The sequence below is a fragment of the Bufo gargarizans genome, chromosome 3, assembly GCF_014858855.1.
Source record: "Bufo gargarizans isolate SCDJY-AF-19 chromosome 3, ASM1485885v1, whole genome shotgun sequence".
Taxonomy (NCBI): domain Eukaryota; kingdom Metazoa; phylum Chordata; class Amphibia; order Anura; family Bufonidae; genus Bufo; species Bufo gargarizans.
This window is the reverse complement of record NC_058082.1, coordinates 589,502,844-589,526,076: the sequence shown is the minus strand read 5'-3', so window position 1 is coordinate 589,526,076 and position 23,233 is coordinate 589,502,844. Positions and strand designations below refer to the sequence as shown.

The 23,233-nt window shown below is 46.2% G+C and overlaps 1 protein-coding gene across 1 annotated transcript in view; it reads right to left on the bottom strand.

The window, feature by feature from the left end:
* Positions 1-1,074: 1,074 nt before the first annotated feature.
* Positions 1,075-23,233, bottom strand: part of VPS26C (VPS26 endosomal protein sorting factor C) — a 29,196-nt gene continuing 7,037 nt past the window's right edge. Inside the window, exons 3-8 of the mRNA XM_044287657.1 lie at positions 18,081-18,230; positions 17,598-17,678; positions 14,449-14,523; positions 2,092-2,242; positions 1,493-1,645; positions 1,075-1,402 (exon numbers count right to left, since the gene is read on the bottom strand). Coding sequence (XP_044143592.1) covers positions 1,320-1,402; positions 1,493-1,645; positions 2,092-2,242; positions 14,449-14,523; positions 17,598-17,678; positions 18,081-18,230 — 693 coding nt within the window. The 3' untranslated portion in view covers positions 1,075-1,319. The remainder of the gene's footprint in view (positions 1,403-1,492; positions 1,646-2,091; positions 2,243-14,448; positions 14,524-17,597; positions 17,679-18,080; positions 18,231-23,233) is intronic.

Here is a 23,233-nt window from a genome sequence, read left to right as displayed (position 1 = left end):
GACATAGTGCTTAGGCTACTTTCACACTAGCGTTCGTCGGTCCGCTCGTGAGCTCAGTTTGAAGGGGCTCACGAGCGGACCCGAACGCTTCCGTCCAGCCCTGATGCAGTCTGAATGGATGCGGATCCGCTCAGACTGCATCAGTCTGGCGGCGTTCAGCCTCCGCTCCGCTCGCCTCCGCACGGACAGGCGGACAGCTGAACGCTGCTTGCAGCGTTCGGGTGTCCGCCTGGCCGTGCGGATCCGTCCAGACTTACAATGTAAGTCAATGGGGACGGATCCGTTTGAAGATGCCACAATATGGCTCAATCTTCAAGCGGATCCGTCCCCCATTGACTTTACATTGAAAGTCTGGACGGATCCGTCCGAGGCTATTTTCACACTTAGCTTTTATATGCCAAAATAATGCAGACGGATCCGTTCTGAACGGAGCCTCCGTCTGCATTATTATGATTGGATCCGTTCAGAACGGATCCGATCGAACGCTAGTGTGAAAGTAGCCTTACTATGACTGTGCCATGTCAGGTCACAGTGCAGGAAGAGCGCGCCGGATCTCCTGAGTGGCGGTACAGTCTAGAGCAAGAGAGGTTAGTTATTTATTTAAAAAAAAAAAAAAAAAAAAACACACACACACACACACACACACACACACACACACTAAGTCCTCGCCATTGTAACCAAACCATTACTAGGTATAGCGTCACAAATTCAAATCAAAATACCAAAAAACGCTATATTTATTTCCTAAAAATTATTTTATTTAAAATCTAATAAAATCCTACAATAAGTAAAGATAACTGCAAGATCCAGCATAGAATAGAATTGATCTTGTAGTTACCTATACTTGTTGTGGGATTTTTTAATAAAATTATTTTATGGGAATAAATAAAAAAATTTGGGTATTTTGTTTTGGATTTATTTATTTATTCAGTCTCCGAGGTCTGAAGAATTTATATAATTTTTTTTCTTTCTCTAAAACCTCAGTGCGTCTTATCAGTTGCATCTTATACAGCAAAAAACAAGGCATCTCTGATGTAAGGTGGGTGTCAAGGGTTAAACTATAAGACAACCAGGAGTAGAAAAGACATGTTTATTACTACTGTCTGGGGGTATCGCACTGGAACACATGGATTGTGTGTTAATAGTCAGGAGGCAGCAACAAGTCTCTTAATGGTCGGCGGTACTAAGACTGGGATGAAACGTTCTCCATAGTAAGTGCTTCTGATACTGAACGTGGAGCACAGACGTCCAATATCAACCGCTTTGGGGGTCAGTCCATTGGTCTCTGCTTCCAACACACAGCACCGGAGGCAGCGCGGTTATATTCTATATAACTTGAGCGGGAAGTTTTCTGTGATGAGATGATCATCCTGAAGAACCACCACGATATTGACTTCAAACTCTGCAGAGGGCAAAGACATTTCTCAGTCTCATCTCCTTAAATCTGCCATCCTGAATCAACAATGTTTATGTGGGAAATGAGAAAACCTACCTATTTTAAAGTTGGTAGTTTCCAAAGTGGGACAGGTGAACAGCCTGGGAAAAACCATGTAGATGGGAATAGGGAGACCACGGCACACATCTCCCTCTGCTATCTGAATATTCTGTATTTCAGTAGCGTCTCTGGCATAGCCTTCTGCACAACCTTAAAAACACAAGGAAAACATCACTTGAGGCTTTCGTCCATGTTATACTTCTGGCGGATAACAGTTTCATGTTAGTGAAAAGGATTTTATTATTGAAGGCCTGTCCTCCGGAGACAACAATCATATCTGATCAGCTATTCTGATTTAGCTCCGGCCCCAGAGGCTGAGCTGGTGACTGCAGCATGCACTTCAATGGGACCAGCTCCATCCACTACACAAATGGTCAGAGCTGTGTAGCTTCAGTGTCTAAGCTACTTGTGATGAGTTGAGTTGGAGGTTGTTGGGGACCCCCCCCCCCAGATCAGATATTGATGACCTATCCTGAGGCTAGACAATATTAAAATCCTGAAATACTCCTTTAAAGTGGTTTTCCAAATATGTGATCAATGTGTGTCTGAAGTAATATAGTTAAATAAAGGGCAGTTCTTAGAGGGGTTTAACTCACCACAGGTCTCGACTCTGACCAGCTGCAGCTCAATACTTTTGATGGCAACTTCTGACGTCTCAACCAGCAGCTCCCCTGTTAGAGGCTGAGTGATGACACAGTTGGTGGAGTCCAGATGTCCTCTGATGAGAAACCGAGGCAGGGACGCTCTCTGCAAGACACACAGATCACTTTCATTCACATTAGGAATGATAGAGATAGATATATCTAATGGAGTGGCCAGTCAGTCCACACCAAGAACCCATGGCCTGAGGTAATATCATCTCAGGCCAGTTGGGATCATTAGTGGGGAATAAAGCAACCTCAGTGTCTCATTCTGGGGGAGAGCAGGAAGCCTGAGAGGTGTTGTGTGGTCATAGCCAGAAGGTCTGTTGGACTGTAAAGCCTAATTCACACGTCAGATTGTGATCCAAAACCAGGACTGGAGCCGCCACAGACATAAGGGAAAGATCTGCTCCTGTTCTGTTTAGAGCCGCACCTGGCTTTGGCGCTCAATCACTGAAGGTGGCATAAGGCTGAGAAAAGCCTGAATTTGGGGGTGGCCCAGGGAAGCCTGGAGAGAGGCATCATACGGTCACAGTCAGGAGAACTGTTAGACCGTGATCACCCCAATGTGTCGTGTTGGACACAGCCAAGGGGCTGGTGGACCATATGGCTGTGTGAAGCCGAATTCCCGAATATGAACAGTGACCTATAGGCGACTGCGGTGTATTAGTGAGAGCCTAGACGGGCAAGGTTTATTTATTTTTGTGGTGTGATGCAAAACTTTATTGCAGATGAGTATATTTGAAATATTTACAGCTTCTGGCCCAGTACAGATGTGACATGGAGGAGCCCTCTGAAGTGATTGTCCATCACTGGGTTTTATTAATCAAACAAATTAAGAGTTTATTTCTAAATAGTTATTTTTAATAATGTTCACCTCTTTGTGATATGAACAGAGATAAAATTGTAAAATTCTTGTACCCGCAGCCACCACTAGAGGTGATTGTATTCTGCATAAACGTTGATTTTACCAATAAGCTGCGTGCAGTAGGCTTCTCCCTGGTGGCTGCAGACAGGAAAAAGAAAAAAAAAAAAAACCCACACACACAGGCTTTGGAATTTCTGTATTACAATGCACCAACCGATAGAGATTACATGAAATCTGATCTAAAAAAAAAAAAAATGGTACGGAAAATCACTTTAATGTCTCATTCACACATTCAGTGTTTTGGTTCTGATCCAGTGAATAAACGGGGCTCAGTCATCACCTCCTCATCAGATGGAACCGAGTCCTGTGCATAGGCTGTGAATGTCTGAGGGCCCTTTAACCCCTTAGTGACCACCCATACGTGTTTTTACGGCGGTCACTAAGGGGCCTTAGGCTGGGCTGCCGCGTTTTTACGGCGGCCCGGTCTAAGTGCTGCACGGCTCCCCCGTGCAGCGGGGAGCACGGACCCGGCTCTCACATGAGAGCCGGGACCCTGCTCTAACAGCCCGGACCGGCAGGAGTGCCGATCCGGGCTGTTTAACCCTTTACATGCCGGGCGCAATGGCGCCCGCTGCATGTAAAGTGGTGACAGAGGGAGCGGACTCCCTCTGTCTCCCATCAGCACCCCGAAAATAAGATCGCGGGGTGCTGATGTGTTCGGAAGCTTACCTCACTTCCGATCAGGGCCCCGAGCCTGTCTTCAGTTATTTCCAGCAGGCCGTGCCTCTCTGGCGCCACCTGCTGGTCAAGTTTTGAATAGCATCCCTATTGAAATGCTATTGAAATGTAATGCCTTATAGAGATAATGCATTACATTTTAAAAGCAATCAAAATACTGTAATTATAGTCCCCTTGTGGGACTTTTAAGTAGTAAAAAAATAAATAAATACACATTTATTAAATAAAAAAAATTCCATAAAATAAAAAAATATGCTTTTTTTTCATTGAAAATACGCTTTTCAATGAAAAAAATTGCAAAAAGAAAATATCCCCCATATGTTTGGTATTGCCGCGTCCGTAACGACCCGGACTACATAAATATTACATAAATTATCCCCTATGGTGAACGCCGTAAAAAATAAAAATAAAAAAAAGAAAGAATTTCTAATTTATTCTTAGTTTCCACCGAAAAAAAACGTAATAACAAGCGATCAAAAAGCGCCATTTACTCCAAAATGATACCAATGAAAAATACAAGTTGTCCCTCAAAAATCAAGCCCTCACACAACTCCATAGAAAAAGAAAAAAAAAAGTTAGGGGTCTTGTGAAGTGGCAATGCAAAATCATTTTTTTGGTTAATAAAAGGGGTTTTATTGGAAAAAAAAGTAGTAAAACGTTAAAAAAATTATAAGTATTTAGTATCACTGTAATCGTACTGACCCAGAGAATAAAGATATTATGTTATTTGTACCGAAAAATGAACGCCGTAAAATTTATAATGTAAAAACGCAGTGGCAGTATTGCTATTTTCCCCCATCTCCCTCCCAGAAAGAGTTAATAAAAGTTAATCAGAAAGTTATGTGTACCCAAAAATGGTTCCATTAAAAACTACAACTTGTCCCGTAAAAAACAAGCCCTCATAAAGCTATATATACGAAAAAAATAAAAAAGTTATAGCTCTTGGAACGCGACGATGAAAAAAGGAAGAAAAACGCTTGGTCATAAAGGCCCAAACAGGCTTGGTCACTAAGGGGTTAAAGGGAACCTGTCACCGGGATTTTGTGTATAGAGCTGAGGACATGGGTTGCTAGATGGCCGCTAGCACATCCGCAATACCCAGTCCCCATAGCTCTGGGTGCTTTTATTGTATAAAAAAAAAATATAACGATTTGATACATATGCAAATTAACCTGAGATGAGTCAGAGCTTGAGAATGTGACTCTTCTCTGGTCACACAAGTAAGATATGACTTATGCAAATTAACATATGTTTAAAATTGATTTTTTTTTTTACACAATAAAAGCACACAGAACTATGGGGACTGGGTATTGCAGATGTGCTAGCGGTGATCTAGCAACCCATGTCCTCAGCTCTATACCCAAAATCCCGGTGACAGGTTCCCTTTAACCACCTCCAGACCGCCTAACGCACATGTGCGTTCCGGAGGTGGCAGGCTGGCGCACAGTAACGCATATATGCGTCATCTCGCGAGACGCGAGATTTCCTGTGAACGCGCGCACACAGGCGCGCGCGCGCTCACAGGAACGGAAGGTAAGCGAGTGGATCTCCAGCATGCCAGCGGCGATCGTTCGCTGGCAGGCTGGAGATCCGAATTTTTTAATCCCTAACAGGTATATTAGACGCTGTTTTCATAACAGCGTCTAATATACCTCCTACCTGGTCCTCTGGTGGTCCCTTTTGTTAGGATCGACCACCAGAGGACTCAGGTAGGTCAGTACAGTCGCACCAAACACCACACCACACTACACTACACCCCCCACCCAGTCACTTATTAACCCCTGATCACCCCCCTGTCATTGATCACCCCCCTGTCATTGATCACCCCCCTGTCATTGATCACCGCCCTGTCATTGATCACCGCCCTGTCATTGATCACCGCCCTGTCATGCTCCGTTCAGACGTCCGTATGATTTTTACGGATCCACGGATACATGGATCGGATCCGCAAAAAGCATACGGACGTCTGAATGGAGCCTTACAGGGGGTGATCAATGACAGGCGGGTGATCACCCATATACACTCCCTGATCACCCCCCTGTCATTGATAACCCCCCTGTAAGGCTCCATTCAGACGTCCGCATGCGTTTTGTGGATCCGATCCATGTATCCATGGATCCGTAAAAAATCATGCGGATGTCTGAATGGAGCCTTACAGGGGGGGTGATCAGTGACAGGGGGGTGATCACCCTGATCACCCCCTGTCATTGATAACCCCCCTGTAAGGCTCCATTCAGACGTCCGCATGCGTTCTGTGGATCCGATACATGTATCCATGGATCCGTAAAAAATCATGCGGATGTCTGAATGGAGCCTTACAGGGGGGGTGATCAGTGACAGGGGGGTGATCACCCTGATTACCCTGATCACCCTCTGTCATTGATAACCCCCCTGTAAGGCTCCATTCAGACGTCCGCATGCGTTCTGTGGATCCGATACATGTATCCATGGATCCGTAAAAAATCATGCGGATGTCTGAATGGAGCCTTACAGGGGGGGTGATCAGTGACAGGGGGGTGATCACCCTGATTACCCTGATCACCCCCTGTCATTGATAACCCCCCTGTAAGGCTCCATTCAGACGTCCGCATGTGTTTTGTGGATCCGATCCATGTATCCATGGATCCGTAAAAAATTATGCGGATGTCTGAATGGAGCCTTACAGGGGGGGTGATCAATGACAGGGGGGTGATCAGGGAGTCTATATGGGTGATCACCCCCCTGTCATTGATCACCCCCCCTGTAAGGCTCCATTCAGACATCCGCATAATTTTGCCCTCCTAAAAGGAATTTGGGCCCCTTTGCGCATCTAGGCTGCAAAAAAGTGTCACACATGTGGTATCGCCGTACTCAGGAGAAGTTGGGGAATGTGTTTTGGGGTGTCATTTTACATATACCCATGCTGGGTGAGAAAAATATCTTGGTCAAATGCCAACTTTGTATAAAAAAATGGGAAAAGTTGTCTTTTGCCAAGATATTTTTCTCACCCAGCATGGGTATATGTAAAATGACACCCCAAAACACATTGCCCAACTTCTCCTGAGTACGGCGATACCACATGTGTGACACTTTTTTGCAGCCAAGGTGGGCAAAGGGGCACATATTCCAAAGAGCACCTTTCGGATTTCACAGGCCATTTTTTACACATTTTGATTGCAAGGTACTTCTTACACATTTGGGCCCCTAAATTGCCAGGGCAGTATAACTACGCCACAAGTGACCCCATTTTGGAAAGAAGACACCCCAAGGTATTCCGTGAGGGGCACGGCGAGTTCCTAGAATTTTTAATTTTTTGTCACAAGTTAGCGGAAAATGATGATTTTTCTTTTTTTTTTCTTTTTTCCTTACAAAGTCTCATATTCCACTAACTTGCGACAAAAAATAAAAAATTCTAGGAACTCGCCATGCCCCTCACGGAATACCTTGGGGTGTCTTCTTTCCAAAATGGGGTCACTTGTGGCGTAGTTATACTGCCCTGGCAATTTAGGGGCCCAAATGTGTGAGAAGAAGTTTGCAATCAAAATGTGTAAAAAATGCCCTGCAAAATCCGAAAGGTGCTCTTTGGAATATGTGCCCCTTTGCCCACCTTGGCAGCAAAAAAGTGTCACACATCTGGTATCGCCGTACTCAGGAGAAGTTGGGGAATGTGTTTTGGGGTGTCATTTTACATATACCCATGCTGGGTGAGAAAAATATCTTGGTCAAATGCCAACTTTGTATAAAAAAAAAATGGGAAAAGTTGTCTTTTGCCAAGATATTTCTCTCACCCAGCATGGGTATATGTAAAATCACACCCCAAAACACATTCCCCAACTTCTCCTGAGTACGGCGATACCAGATGTGTGACACTTTTTTGATGCCAAGGTGGGCAAAGGGGCACATATTCCAAAGTGCACCTTTCGGATTTCACCGGTCATTTTTTTACACATTTTGATTGCAAAGTTCTTCTCACACATTTGGGCCCCTAAATTGCCAGGGCAGTATAACTACGCCACAAGTGACCCCATTTTGGAAAGAAGACACCCCAAGGTATTCTGTGAGGGGCATGGCGAGTTCCTAGAATTTTTTATTTTTTGTCGCAAGTTAGTGGAATATGAGACTTTGTAAGGAAAAAAGAGAAAAAAAAAAAAATCATCATTTTCCGCTAACTTGTGACAAAAAATAAAAAATTCTAGGAACTCGCCATGCCCCTCACGGAATACCTTGGGGTGTCTTCTTTCCAAAATGGGGTCACTTGTGGCGTAGTTATACTGCCCTGGCAATTTAGGGGCCCAAATGTGTGAGAAGTACCTTGCAATCAAAATGTGTAAAAAATGGCCTGCAAAATCTGAAAGGTGCACTTTGGAATATGTGCCCCTTTGCCCACCTTGGCAGCAAAAAAGTGTGACACATCTGGTATCGCCGTACTCAGGAGAAGTTGGGGAATGTGTTTTGGGGTGCCATTTTACATATAACCATGCTGGGTGAGAAAAATATCTTGGCAAAAGACAACTTTTCCAATTTTTTTATACAAAGTTGGCATTTGACCAAGATATTTTTCTCACCCAGCATGGGTATATGTAAAATGACACCCCAAAACACATTCCCCAACTTCTCCTGAGTACGGCGATACCAGATGTGTGACACTTTTTTGCTGCCAAGGTGGGCAAAGGGGCACATATTCCAAAGTGCACCTTTTGGATTTCACCGGTCATTTTTTTACACATTTTGATTGCAAAGTTCTTCTCACACATTTGGGCCCCTAAATTGCCAGGGCAGTATAACTACGCCACAAGTGACCCCATTTTGGAAAGAAGACACCCCAAGGTATTCCGTGAGGGGCATGGCGAGTTCCTAGAATTTTTTATTTTTTGTCGCAAGTTAGTGGAATATGAGACTTTGTAAGAAAAAAAAATAAAAAAAAAATCATCATCATTTTCCGCTAACTTGTGACAAAAAATAAAAAGTTCTATGAACTCACTATGCCCATCAGCGAATACCTTAGGGTGTCTACTTTCCGAAATGGGGTCATTTGTGGGGGTTTTCTACTGTTTGGGCATTGTAGAACCTCAGGAATCATGACAGGTGCTCAGAAAGTCAGAGCTGTTTCAAAAAGCGGAAATTCACATTTTTGTACCATAGTTTGTAAATGCTATAACTTTTACCCAAACCATTTTTTTTTTTGCCCAAACATTTTTTTTTTATCAAAGACATGTAGAACAATAAATTTGGCGAAAAATTTATATATGGATGTCGTTTTTTTTGCAAAATTTTACAGCTGAAAGTGAAAAATGTCATTTTTTTGCAAAAAAATCGTTACATTTTGATTAATAACAAAAAAAGTAAAAATGTCAGCAGCAATAAAATACCACCAAATGAAAGCTCCATTAGTGAGAAGAAAAGGAGGTAAAATTCATTTGGGTGGTAAGTTGCATGACCGAGCGATAAACGGTGAAAGTAGTGTAGTGCCGAAGTGTAAAAAGTGCTCTGGTCATGAAGGGGGTTTCACCTAGCGGGGCTGAAGTGGTTAAAGGGGTTATCCCATCATAATGATCACTGTTAAATCTGTTAATGATTTGACAGTGATCATTTTTGTAAATATACTTTATTAACAAATCCCCACCAATTAGAATAAAATTCATACCCACTTACCTGATTGTTGTGACTCGGTCTCCCCTGGTTACGACCATTGTTCTTCTCCAAAAGCCGGAAGGTCGCGCTTGCCCAGAAGACGACTCCTTTTCTCCCGGCCGGTCCGCTCGCTGTTCTGAACGCGCACGCTGCCGCGCATGCGCGACAGTGACTTCTTTCAAATCAGAATAGTACAGAGCTGTGAACACGCACGCCGGCTCTGTAGGAATAAGTCACCATTGCGCATGCGCGGCGGCGTGCGCATTCAGTCCAGCGCGCGGCGCGGCCGGGAGAAGACTTCAATCAAGATGAAGCCCGCCCCCAGCCAGAATCCAGGAAGTGAACGCGCGGTGGCAGCAGGTAAGTATGAAAACGCTTAGTGGGATAACCCCTTTAAATCCAAGTTTACCATAATAATCATATTACTCTATTTTCCTGCTCAGCCACTGCAATACTCCGTACCGCTTGTTTTTAATCACAGGAACATGATAGAACTTAGAATTTAAGTGTTTGGCCCCTGTGTATCTCCCAATAACTTGGAAGGTCTGTCCTGTACCGTCCTGCAGGCTCGGGGAATACATTATATTCCTGGCTATGCCAGCCTATGATGAATGAGCATCGACTGGTTCCTTCTCTCCAATATAAGACCATGAGCAGCTGCACTGGAGGAAGCGTTCAGGTGAGCGATGTGCAGCAAAATGCTGGCTATAAACCACTCATGGACCCAGCAAAACACAAACTGGATTTCTAGGTTCAGTCCGGCATAAAATAATGATTTATTAATTTTTTTTAAATAATTTTTATCAAATTACCTGCAGACTGGTAATAATTGCTGCAGTTTTAGGCTACTTTCACACTGGCGTTTCTGGGTCCGCTTGTGAGATCCGTTTCAGGGCTCTCACAAGCGTCCCAAAACGGATCAGTTCAGCCCCAATGCATAAGGATCCACTCAGAATGCATCAATTTGGCTGCTTTTGGTCTCCTTTGAGTTTTTTAGACTGTCAATAAAACGCAGTTTGCAGCGTTTTGGTGACAGTCTGACTATGCAGAGTCAAACGGATCAGTCCCGACTTACAATGTAAGTCAATGGAGACTGATCCGTTTTTCACTTACACAATATGGTGCAATTAAAAACGGATCCGTCCCCCGTTGACTTTCAATGTAAGTCAGGATGGATCCGTTTTGACTTAGATTTTATTTTGAATGAATAATGCAAACGGATCAGTTATTAACGGATACAAGCGTTTGCATTATTGGTGCAGATCAGTCTGTGCAGATACAAGACGGATCCGCACCGAACGCGAGTGTGAAAGCCTTACCCATAACCATATATCCTCACATTAACCTTGCTGTTAAAGGGGTTGTCAGGGATTAGAAAAACATGGCTGCTTTATTCAAAAACAGCCCCACACTGGTCCATGGGTTGTGTCTGGTACTGCAGCTCAACTCCATTTGAACTGAAAGGGGCTGAACGGTAATATCGCACACAACCCAGGGACAGGTGTCCTGGACAACCTCTTTGAAAATATTAGGGCTGTGCATTCCTTAGCTTGACCAGCAGATGGCAGCATTCTTCAGCACTGGTTTTCTATGGTAATTTTACAAAGCAGACCATTAGGGTGGAGGCGCAACGCATCACAAGATCCCCCAGCAAGCAAAGTAGGGGGAGAAACTGAAAATGTGCTAAGCTTAATCAGAGGCGTGTACCTTTTAATACATTTAGTGCCACTGACTAATTCAATGCTCATATTTATTACACTAGCATATGAAATGCCAGTCTTAATAAACCTGCCCCTAAGGGTTCAGCCAAATGCTGCAGATTTTCTCAAATCTCATCCACAGCAGAAATGAACTCGAGGTGTTGAGCTGGAATCTGCAGAATGTCGATTTATGTTGCACCCCGTAAAATGCACAGGGGTGCAGCATATGAATGTTTAAATGTATTGTAGGACATTACCGAGCAGGACAGCCCCTTCGTTTTGGGAGTTTGACGTGCCCTTTATAGCAGAAGAGCTTTCCCACAGATGGACTATCCCAAACATGAGAGGTAAATGAGTGATCAGTGCAGTTGGGCCCCCACCAATGACACACGATTGCAGAGAGCAGTCTAAAAAGTGACAACCACATAAAGAATACAAAATGGAGTGCAGGCGGTGCTGACTAGTGCTGAGCGAAGGAAGCTTCAGATCCGTTATCCGAAGTCGCTGCGTTCAAAACTTCGGAATAATACTGTATGGAGATACGTCTCTGCACAGTATTTGAATGTATGGGCTCCGATGAGCCGAAGTAAGTTATTCACGAAGTCACGCGTGACTTTGTTAAATAACTTCAATAGTTGATTTTTAAAGTGGAAAACCACCTAAAAACTTGTAACCAAACTCGGCTTTGGTTCAGACTAGTACCTCAGCTTAGTGCAGCTCATACATTCTAAGGCCTCATGCACACGACAGTTGTTTTGGTCCACATCAGAGCCGCACTTCAATGGGCCGCATCCGTCCTATTCTTGTCCATTTTGCAGACAAGAATAGGCAGTTATATCAATGCCTGTCCGTGCCATTCCGCAAATTGCGGAGCGCACACGGACGCCATCTGTCGACAACGGTCATGTGCATGAGGCCTAATACTGTACAGAGAAGGATCTCCGTATAGTATTATTTCGGAGTTTTGAATGAAGCATCCGAAGCTTGCTTCACCCAACACTTCTGCTGACACTCTTAATTTTCTTATGCTTTAAAGTGCTGGAGATGCATCCCTCCCACTGATGTGCAGTTAAGGGGTTAAAAAATATTCACTTAAAGCGAAGAATTCTTATATTACTCTGGAGTTATGCTTGTGACCGCTTCTCCCTTTTGCAGTCATTTTTCAGCACCATGGAGCTATCCATAGTCACCCAGGCTTCACATACAGTCAGGTCCATAAATATTGGGACATGGACACAATTCTAACATTTTTGGCTCTATACACCACCGCAATAGATTTAAAATGAAACGAACAGGATGTGCTTTACCTGCAGACTGTCAGCTTTAATTTGAGGGGATTTACATCCAAATCAGGTGAACGGTGCAGGAATTACAGCAGTTTGCATCTGTGCCTCCCACTTGTTAAGGGACAGAATAATAATCATAAATCAAACTTTCACTTTTTAATACTTGGTTGCAAATCCTTTGCAGTCAATTACAGCCTGAAGTCTGGAACGCATAGACATCACCAGACGCTGGGTTTCATCCCTGGTGATGCTCTGCCAGGCCTCTACTGCAACTGTCTTCAGTTCCTGCTTGTTCTTGGGGCATTTTCCCTTCAGTTTTGTCTTCAGCAAGTGAAATGCAGCTCAATCGGATTCAGGTCAGGTGATTGACTTGGCCATTGCATAACATTCCACTTCTTTCCCTTAAAAAACTCTTTGGTTGCTTTTGCAGTATGCTTTGGGTCATTGTCCATCTGCACTGTGAAGCGCCGTCCAATGAGTTCTGAAGCATTTGGCTGAATATGAGCAGATAATATTGCCCGAAACACTTCAGAATTCATCCTGCTGCTTTTGTCAGCAGTCACATCATCAATAAATACAAGAGAACCAGTTCCATTGGCAGCCATACATGCCCACGCCATGACACTACCACCACCATGCTTCACTGATGAGGTGGTATGCTTAGGATCATGAGCAGTTCCTTTCCTTCTCCATACTCTTCTCTTCCCATCACTCTGGTACAAGTTGATCTTGGTCTCATCTGTCCATAGGATGTTGTTCCAGAACTGTGAAGGCTTTTTTAGATGTCGTTTGGCAAACTCTAATCTGGCCTTCCTGTTTTTGAGGCTCACCAATGGTTTACATCTTGTGGTGAACCCTCTGTATTCACTCTGGTGAAGTCTTCTCTTGATTGTTGACTTTGACACACATACACCTACCTCCTGGAGAGTGTTCTTGATCTGGCCAACTGTTGTGAAGGGTGTTTTCTTCACCAGGGAAAGAATTCTTCGGTCATCCACCACAGTTGTTTTCCGTGGTCTTCGGGTCTTTTGGTGTTGCTGAGCTCACCGGTGCGTTCCTTCTTTTAAGAATGTTCCAAACAGTTGTTTTGGCCACGCCTAATGTTTTTGCTATCTCTCTGATGGGTTTGTTGTGTTTTTTCAGCCTAATGATGGCTTGCTTCACTGATAGTGACAGCTCTTTGGATCTCATCTTGAGAGTTGACAGCAACAGATTCCAAATGCAAATAGCAGACTGGAAATGACCTCTGGACCTTTTATCTGCTCATTGTAATTGGGATAATGAGGGAATAACACACACCTGGCCATGGAACAGCTGAGAAGCCAATTGTCCCATTACTTTTGGTCCCTTAACAAGTGGGAGGCACATATGCAAACTGTTGTAATTCCTGCACCGTTCACCTGATTTGGATGTAAATACCCTCAAATTAAAGCTGACAGTCTGCAGGTAAAGCACATCTTGTTTGTTTCATTTCAAATCCATTGTGGTGGTGTATAGAGCCAAAAATGTTAGAATTGTGTCGATGTCCCAATATTTATAGACCTGACTGTACATGGCCTCTCTCCTCCCCTAGGATTTGTAAATCTGACCTATTACAGCATAGACACTGTCCGCTACAAAAAACAGGTAAAAACATTTTTTTCTTACCAGTGTCCTGAGGAATGTCTGCAGGTGCAGTTTTATCATAGGATTGAAAGAGCTAATGTGAGATTTTGAAGGAATTGTCCCTTTACAACAACTCATCACCTCTCCACATGATTTGGTCTGATCAGCAGGGCGTCCTACTGCTGGGGTCTTCGCCGATCACAAGAACAGGGACCTGCGTTTCCCCTTAGAATGGAGTTGCAGACATGCATGCGCATCCGCCACTCCATTTAACTCTATGGGGCCGCCAGAGATAACAGAGTACAAGCGCTCAGTTATTTTTCGGCAGCTCCATAGAGCAGCACTATGCATGTGTGTTCCGTTCAAGGGGGAAAATGTTCTTGTGACTGGTAGGGGCCCCAGCAGTTGAACCCCCGCCGACCACACCTACCCTCCATCCTAAGGATAGGAGATAAGTTGTTGTGTAGGGGATCCACAAAAAAAAAAAGAAAAAAGTTGCACTTACTTCTTTGACATTCTGTAAAGTCTCTGGCGTTATCGTGAAGTTGACCGGGCTCGGCGCCTGCTTTCCCTTCTGTGGCTGAAATACAGCATATAAATGGTGGATTAACAACATGAATGGAAGAAAGAAGCCTGGGATAATCCATGTATTATATGTCAGATTACAGGGGAAAGTCTTTTCTTATTTTATTAGCACACAATATAAAAAGTTCTACATTGTCCTAATGTACTTAGTCTGTTCATCACAACTGCAAGATCACTGCTTGCTCTGAACGAGAAGATCTTATTCACATCCAGGGCTGAAAACCTCACAGTGACATAATACTTCTCACAGCAGAGGTTTTGCTACAAAGTCTGGGCAATCCTCTGGGAGCCAAATACATTAACAACACAAACCGTACTGCTGTCTGTGTTACAATGTGAGAGGTATTACGGTTCCACACCATTCAGACGGTCGTATGAACTGGTGTGGACCCATTCATTTCAATGGGGCCGCAAAAGATGCGGACAGCACACAGTGTGCTGTCCGCAGCCATAGTTCCGCTAAAGGATAGAACATGTCCTATTCTTGTCTGCAATGGGGGGCAAAAGTAGGCATTTTATGTCATGGTTGCGGCCATGTGCGGATCCGCAAAACACTACAGCTGTCTAAAAGAGGCCTTAGATGGATAGATACCCATTCACCGACCACAATAAGATCTTGAAGAAGTTAAACACAAAGTATGTGAAAGTTTTAGACAGTCCCATGAGACATGTGAACGCTGTACAGGTGACTCGGACTACACAAGTATTGTGGGAGCGGGCTGAGAATAGATCGCATTCAGACGCACAGCACCATGACAGGACACGGGCTGCAGGTTTGCTGTCCCTTTAGTTTTTGGTTTTGTGTGAATGTATTTACTCTCATTGTGCATTTTAAGTTCACAAATCCTCCTCCAATTCCACATTCACTTCAGGTCCTTGCTCCCCTAGTGGTAATGTATAGACGGCCATTTAACAGGGTGAAGTATGACATGTCCCCCGGCGTGAGGATGCCTCGGACTCGGCAGAATGTGTTCTTTTCTATTGCTCTCGCAGGACTAGAGGCACACACTATGCCGGCAGTTTTATGAGTACAGCCTGCAAAGTCCTAGAACCACAGCAGCAGACGATGAAGGAGCAGCGAGAGAAGACTCCGTGCCCGGGAAAGTGATTTTGCTCGTACATATTTTAACATCACTGCCAATCATTCACTTTACTGCCCTGGATGAGACAAGCGCACAGCTTGTATGAATCCTGTCCACAGAGCAGTGGGCCGCAACCTGTGGTCCTTAGCAGCTGCAAAACTACAACTCCCATCATGCCCTGACAACCTAATTAACAAATATTTACTTTAGCCTACAAAGATCGGTATCTGGTCACATCTTAAAGGGGCTTTCCAACATCATACAACAGCGCCCTAGCGTCACCAGCGATGCTAGGGAGACTCGTCCCCCCCCCCCCCCTTCCTGACGCCGGATGTTTTCATCTGTGTACAGGGAGGAGAAGCAGCGGCGGTGCGGGGACCAGGAGCGGAGTGAGGTAAGTATATTCAATGTGATGGGCTGGGCCCCTCACATCGACAAGTCTTCCTAGCACTGCTGGTGACGCTAGGGAGGCCGTCACCAGCACATCACATAGCCGTCACCCAGCCTCTATGACAGGAAGCTGCGATCAGCGACAATTGGCTTCCTTTCATAGAGGCTGGGCGACGGCCATGTGATTCTGCACCCAGCCTCCTGTATTTGTATTAAACTTTAATAATTGGTAGCGCAGTGCGCCCTCCTCTCCTCCGCCCCTCTCTCTCCTCATTGGTGGCAGCGGCGACACAGGGGGAGGGAGAGAGTGACTCCTTCTCCCCTGTGCTGCTGAGGGAACATGGCGCGCGCTGATAGCAGCGCGCTCCACGCTCTGTGATACTAGACTGCACAGTAGCACATTTTAGTATCGAAAAATATCAAATCCCGGTACCGGAGGTCGATACCGGACAAAAGTATCGACTGGGTATTGAAAATTCGATACCCGAAACAACCCTAGATTGCAGATTTATTTATTCTATTTCCTGTACAGGATTATGGGGGCGGCCATATTTCCTCAGCTGTTCTCAACGGCATTTAGAAAGCATTAAGAAAACGGCTCTACGGCAGCCGCAAGGTCCATAGACACAATGGTCAGGAGGGGACCTTCTATGGGACAGTTTTCTCGGCATGCTCTGTGACCTGAGCAGAGGACATTGTACAAGGAAAGAACAGATAAGCTCTGACAATCACCTACTGTGAATGGAGGATCCCGTCTTATCTACACAGGCAGGTGGTATCATTACAGGCAGGATTAGAATGACATAAGCGAGTAACTGCAGTAACGTGATCTGTAGAGACCAAGAAGTGGCGCCTATTATTTGGCTTCGGCTCTTTCACACTTGCGTTGTCCGGATCCGTCGTGTACTCCATTTGCTGGAATTACACGCCGGATCACGTCATCCATGCGCGTGGGGCGCCCTGACGTCACTCTGAAGCGCCCCGGGAGCCGCACGGACGGTAAGTATACTGCTCCCCCGCTCCCCACTACACTTTACCATGGCAAACAGGACTTTAGCGTCCCGGCAGCCATGGTAACCATTCAGAAAAAGCTAAATGTCGGATCCGGCAATGCGCCGAAACGACGTTTAGTTTAAGGCCGGATCCGGATTAATGCCTTTCAATGGGCATTTAATGGGCCGGATCCGGCCTTGCGGCAAGTGTTCAGGATTTTTGGCCAGAGCAAAAAGCGCAGCATGCTGCAGTATTTTCTCCGGCCAAAAAAACGTTCCGGTCCTGAACTGAAGACATCCTGATGCATCCTGAACGGATTTCTCTATCAGAATGCATTGGGATAATCCTGATCAGGATTCTTCCGGCATAGAGCCCCGACATCAGAACTCTGTAGGATTTTATGGTTTTTGTTAAGGTGTAGATAGTGACATGGAAAATTAAAAGTATCAAAAATTCTTTAAAAATACGTTAAACATAAAACATGGTTTAAACAATAGGTTATTTTCTGATGACACATTCCCTCTAAGTTACAGCCCTTTTATAAGGATGTGTGGCTCCCTGTTCAGCTATCGGTTGGCATGTTCCCTGCACTCACGAGACCTACCTGGGAATGAATGATGAACTCGCAGTTCTTGGTCAGGTCCTTTGCCAGCAGAGATCTCTTCATATCACAGCGGAGAGTATACTGCAAACAAATACAGCCCATGAAATACCATTTAATTATCAGACCCAATATTACAACACAAACCCCTGCCACAATGCGACAGTCCAGAGTCCAGGCTGCTTAGCTCATAATGGATTATCTAGACTGGATGCAGCTGTAGCAAACTCTCAGCTGTGAGAAGTATTAGGTCTTTGGGGACGCTGTGGTCTCATGCAGTTTTACTCCTCCTATATATGTCCCCTACTTCATGCTACAAACAATAGACAGATCACACAAGGTTTCGCGGCTGGCTATAACCATGGCGCAGCATTGGTCTGCATAGGAGCTGCATACACAAAACAGATATTCTTCATCAACTGTTTTTGAAGAATTTTTCTTTGTTACATACACCGGATACACCCTTGGCACGGCCGATGCCCTCACCTGAATGTTCACAAACACCCCGTGGTACGTCTCGTACAGAACCTTATTGCTCTTCATCACAAGTGGGAACTCAAAAGGGATTTCTGTCTTCCCGCTGGGGAGTTTCCCGGCTTTCACCATTTCCACCGTGTTGCTAATGATTTGGATTGGCTGCAATAAATCAATAAGAATCCTTTCAATGACATTGCTGTAAAATCCCATCCCAGCCAGAGAGGGATCCACCCCTGTACAATCACATGCTAGATTATGGGGGTCACCTCACCTACAAAAATATATAGATAAAATGGAACGAGTGCAGAGGTGGGCTACACAAATGGTGGAGGGTCGGAAGCATAAAACTTATCAGGAGAGACATAAAGGGGTATTCCCATCTTGGACATGTCTGATAGGTGCCGGTCTCACCTTTGGGACCCGCACCTATCCTTAGGCCGGAGCCCACAAAGTGATGGAGGGCGCATTGCGCATGCATGGCTACCCTCCATTCATTTTTATGGGAGTACTGAAAATAGCGATCGGCTATTTACGGAAGTCCCATTGAAATGAATGGGAAGCGAACCCACCGCTCCATTAACGTCTATGGGGCCTACGGAAATGGCAGAGCCAGCGCTGGTCTATTTTCGGCAGTCCCACAGAAATGAATGGAGAGCGGCCACGCATGCCGGTGTGTCGTCAGTCACTTTGCAGGCTCTTTTCTAAGGATAGGTGCGGGGGTCCCAGAGGTGGAGCATTATGCCCCCAATGTCCAAGATGGGACAACACACTTTTACCTGCTCACCCCAGGTCTATAGAAGTGGGCTTGGCGTGGGCGGGGAAGGTGATGGACCGGAAGTCTAAATGTAAGACAGCAAGGACAAGGAACTGTAGCAAGTAGAAAAGATCGGCACTCGACAAGAGCGAACTCCAAATTAGTATAAAAGAAATCCCAGCGGACCACGGCTTCTGCAATCAATATTCTTGATATTTATTGCATAGATAAGTACAGTAAGGACGCGTTTCGGCCCGTCCAGCCTTCGTCCGCAAGCATCTTGCTGACGAAGGCTGGACAGGCTGAAACGCGTCCTTACTGTACTTATCTATGCAATAAATATCAAGAATATTGATTGCAGAAGCCGTGGTCCGCTGGGATTTCTATTACATTTAGAACTGGCGGAGGATCCGCCGAAGTTATGAAGAGGCCGAGTTAAAAATTGGATTTTTTGTACTCACCGTAAAATCCTTTTCTCGTAGTAGGCATTGGGGGACACAGCACCATGGGTATATGTCCAACTACCACTAGGAGGCACCAGACACAAAAAGTGTTGGCTCCTCCCAGGTGGGCTATACCCTCTCCACAGGCACGAGGCTATTCAGTTTGTACCAAAAGCAGTAGGAGAGAGAAGAAAAGCAAGGAACCAACAACTCCCGTACCGGGAAAGATCAAGAGACCAGCCCGGAGAAGCGGAAGAAAAAACATAGGGAGGGATCTGTGTCCCCCAATGCCTACTACGAGAAAAGGATTTTACGGTGAGTACAAAAAATCCAATTTTCTCGTGCATGGCATTGGGGGACACAGCACCATGGGACGTCCCAAAGCAGTCCCTGAGGGAGGGAAAAGAAGAGACGCGCCACCGGTTGGGCATACAGGTGCAGGAGAACCATGTGACCCAACGGGAAAAAACACGAGATGGGCAAGAGGTTCCATAACAAGGAAGAAACCTCAGAAGAAGCAGGGAAGACTGCCAGCACCCCAGGACAAATGACTGGAAGAAAATCCCAAATGCAAGAAGGTGGCAAAAGGAAACAGAGCGCAGCCAAGGGCTGGAGAAAAAATTAGGACAGCACCGCGTGGTGAAACTACCCAACGCTCTACATTGTTCCAGACCCAAAAAAACCTGTGGCCATCCCCTGAAAGGCCAGGGGAGAAAAGAAACAGGGAAGCACTGAAAACCAAACGAGTGGGGGAGCCATAGCAAGGCTCACATGTGAAGGGAGGGGACTCCCCTCACCGCAAGGCCAGGAAAGAAGCTAAGCGCCCCATGTAAAGGTGAAAACCCAAGGCTGCTAGAGGAAACCGCCAACCCTGGAGAAGGAGGGGGTTGTAGGTAAAAAACCAGGAAAAGAACGATAGCTCCTGCGTCCCCAAAAACAGGAGACGAGGCGCAAGCCTCCGAAAACAAGATATCACCGTGAAGCGTAAGACCAGAGGAAACACTGGGCATGTGAAGTAGCATGGAAAAAAGAAGCCAGATACAGGCCAGGCAACCTCGGCAGGACACACTGGACTGAGAGACATGGGAGTAGAAGGAGAGCACTCCAAAAAACCTAAAGAGGAAAGGTCCTACAACAGGAGGAGGTCCCTCCCGAAGGAGACCATACGGTGGAACTGCAAACCGCAGCACTAAACCACTCAATACCAGGTACTTGACGTGGGAGGCTGGAAAAAGAGACACAAATCCCAAGAGGACCTCAAATGAACAGGGACAGGGACTCCAGAAAGGAGTACCCAGTATGGGCTCACAAGGAACCAGAAGCTGAACCACCAGAAGACAACGCAAGCCAGAATATCCAGGAAAGGCGAAAAGAAACCACCATAGGGGAAGGGGCATAGGCCATGGACAACTAGCCGTACCAAGAATATTGACCAGCAAACCTTAAACATTGTCCCAGAGAGGGCAAGTACAGCAGCTCGGGATGTACCACAAAACGACAGACATCCATATGCATAAGGAATGCAGAAGTCGCCATGAAAAAACCGGGGTAGCCTACATAGAAATGTAGAAACCAGCTGCGACCGGCATACAGAAAACTTCCAGGGGGGAGAAAGCACCAGACAGGTGCAGACGACGGCAAGGTCCAAGAGGACTGCCCCTCCGCCATGTAGCACAACTAAGCAGAAAATACAAGGGAATACCGAAAACACCTGGACCCAAAAGGAACTACGGGGCCCTGTCCGATACCAGAGCAAGCAGCTGAAAATTCAGACAGGTGTGTGTGGCGCTCAGAGGTCCTGTCCTTGACCCATCAGGGAGGACGTCCAGCAATGATAAAAGCCGTGGACCCAGAAGGATTCCGTGTGGCGGACATCCAGCGATGACAGAAAACCGCAGCCGCGGCCGATGCCACCAGCTACGTGTCCAAACAAGGTAGAAGATCCAGTGGAGATCCTTGTACTTCACCAGGAATGGGCCGCTCAGCAATTAGGAAACAACGCGAGTACTCCCCTATAACATGGGGTAACGCGGAGCACAGCATACCGTAGTACCGTAAAGAGAAGGCAAGAGCAACTACAGCACGAAGGCCAACAACCACCTGGCCACGGAGTAGGGAGCGTGGTTGAATGAGGACCACCCGCCGGATCAGACAGATCAGTCATATACTGGAGCTACCAGAAGTAGCAGTAGACCGACAAGGTGGGGGTTGGGCTGGCCCACACCTGCCAGACATGGAAACCATGCACACGCTGAACGAAGGGGGCCTGGTGCAGACAGTGCCTTGAGAGGTAGAAGGAGACCAATGAGCGCGACAGTAAAGGAGTGGCAGACGTATGGAAGAACCAAATGGATGGAACCAACATCCGCAGCACAGATTAGAACCCGTGGGCAGAAAACACCCAGTGATACAGAAACTGTCTGAGCTACAGACCGCACCACAGGGCCCAGCGCTTGGGGTACTACAAACACACGCCTAAAATATGGGCAAAGTGGCTGCATGTTGCCAACTAAGGAGAGTGGAAACATAGCCACAGCATCTGGGAATGAGACAGCATACGGAGGGTACAGGTACACAACCTGTAAGGTAGAAATATGGCTGTGTTAGAGGAACTACATTTAAGATCGAAGCAATGTGGCCGCATGGTGCACCCTAGACCCAGAGAGGTGCAACAGCAACCGCGTTAACAATGGAACCCAGTAGGGCCGCACGGTACCACAAAGAACAAGACAGGTGCACACCACAATCAGGTAGGTGCAATGGCAACAGAAACAGGGCCGCATAGCACACCCTAGAAGCCAGACAGGTTGAACGGCTGCAGCATCGGAGACTGTTCAGGGACTCTACCCATGAAGGGAGTAAGATGGCCGTTTGGTGCACACTATGATGAGGTAGGTGCAATGGCCACGGCAATAGGAGGAGGCCTCAATATCTCGTCCTGTAAGGAGAGAAAATGCCACATGGAACACCATAAAGCCGGACAGGAGGAACGGCTACCGCATCCGGAGATGGCTCAGGTACTCCACCTGTTAAGGGATCAAGGCGGCAGGGAACAGACAGGTAACTGAACCGGACAGGGGCAATTCTACGGCAATTGAAAGTGGCCTCTATATTCCGCCCGTAGGGAGAAATGTTGCCGCATGGAACACAACAGAGCCCGCCAGAGGTATCGGCTACAACACCGGTGATGGCGTAGGTACTCTACCTGTGAAGGAAGCAAATTGGCTGGGAACAGACAGGCGCAATTGCAGCGGCAATTAAAGGCAGCCTGTATATCTCGCCAGGAAGGGAGAAATAGTGTCGCATGGAACACCATAGCGCCAAGCCAGGGGAATCGGCTACAGCATCAGGAGATGGTGTAGGTACTCCACCTATGACAGGAGCAAAGTGGCTGGGAACAGACAGGTGCAATTGCAACGGCAATTGAAGCGACCTGTATATCTCACCCGGAAGGGAGAAATAGTGCTGTATGGAACACCATAGAGCCAGCCAGGAGTAATGGCTCCTGTAGGTACACTACCTAAGAAAAGGGGCAAGGCGGCTGTACAATTGCTCTGAACTCACCAACCTACAGGAGGCGATAGCCGAGCTAACCGCTTGCCCAGAACAGGAACTCCCTGTAATGAGGTAGAGTGGCGAACACCAACACCAGGATGGGAACCCCACGGAAACACTCTCAAATGTGTAGAGGATAACCCCTGGTATAGGGGAACCAGGAAGGCTTGTCAGGGACAGCCTATGGCAGTGGTGCAGGAACCCCCCTGTTAAGGAGAAGGCGTACGTATCAGACACCGGGTAGGTGACTCAGTATGCTAAACACGGGGACGGCTGCCTTACCTGTGCGGTTGAATACCTGTGCGGTCAGGGGAGCACCATCCGAAAATCCACTAGAGGGGATACCAACCCTGTTTAGGTAGGAGAGGTTCCTCCGTGCACGTAGTCTTGACCTCCCAGAGGGCTTCTAT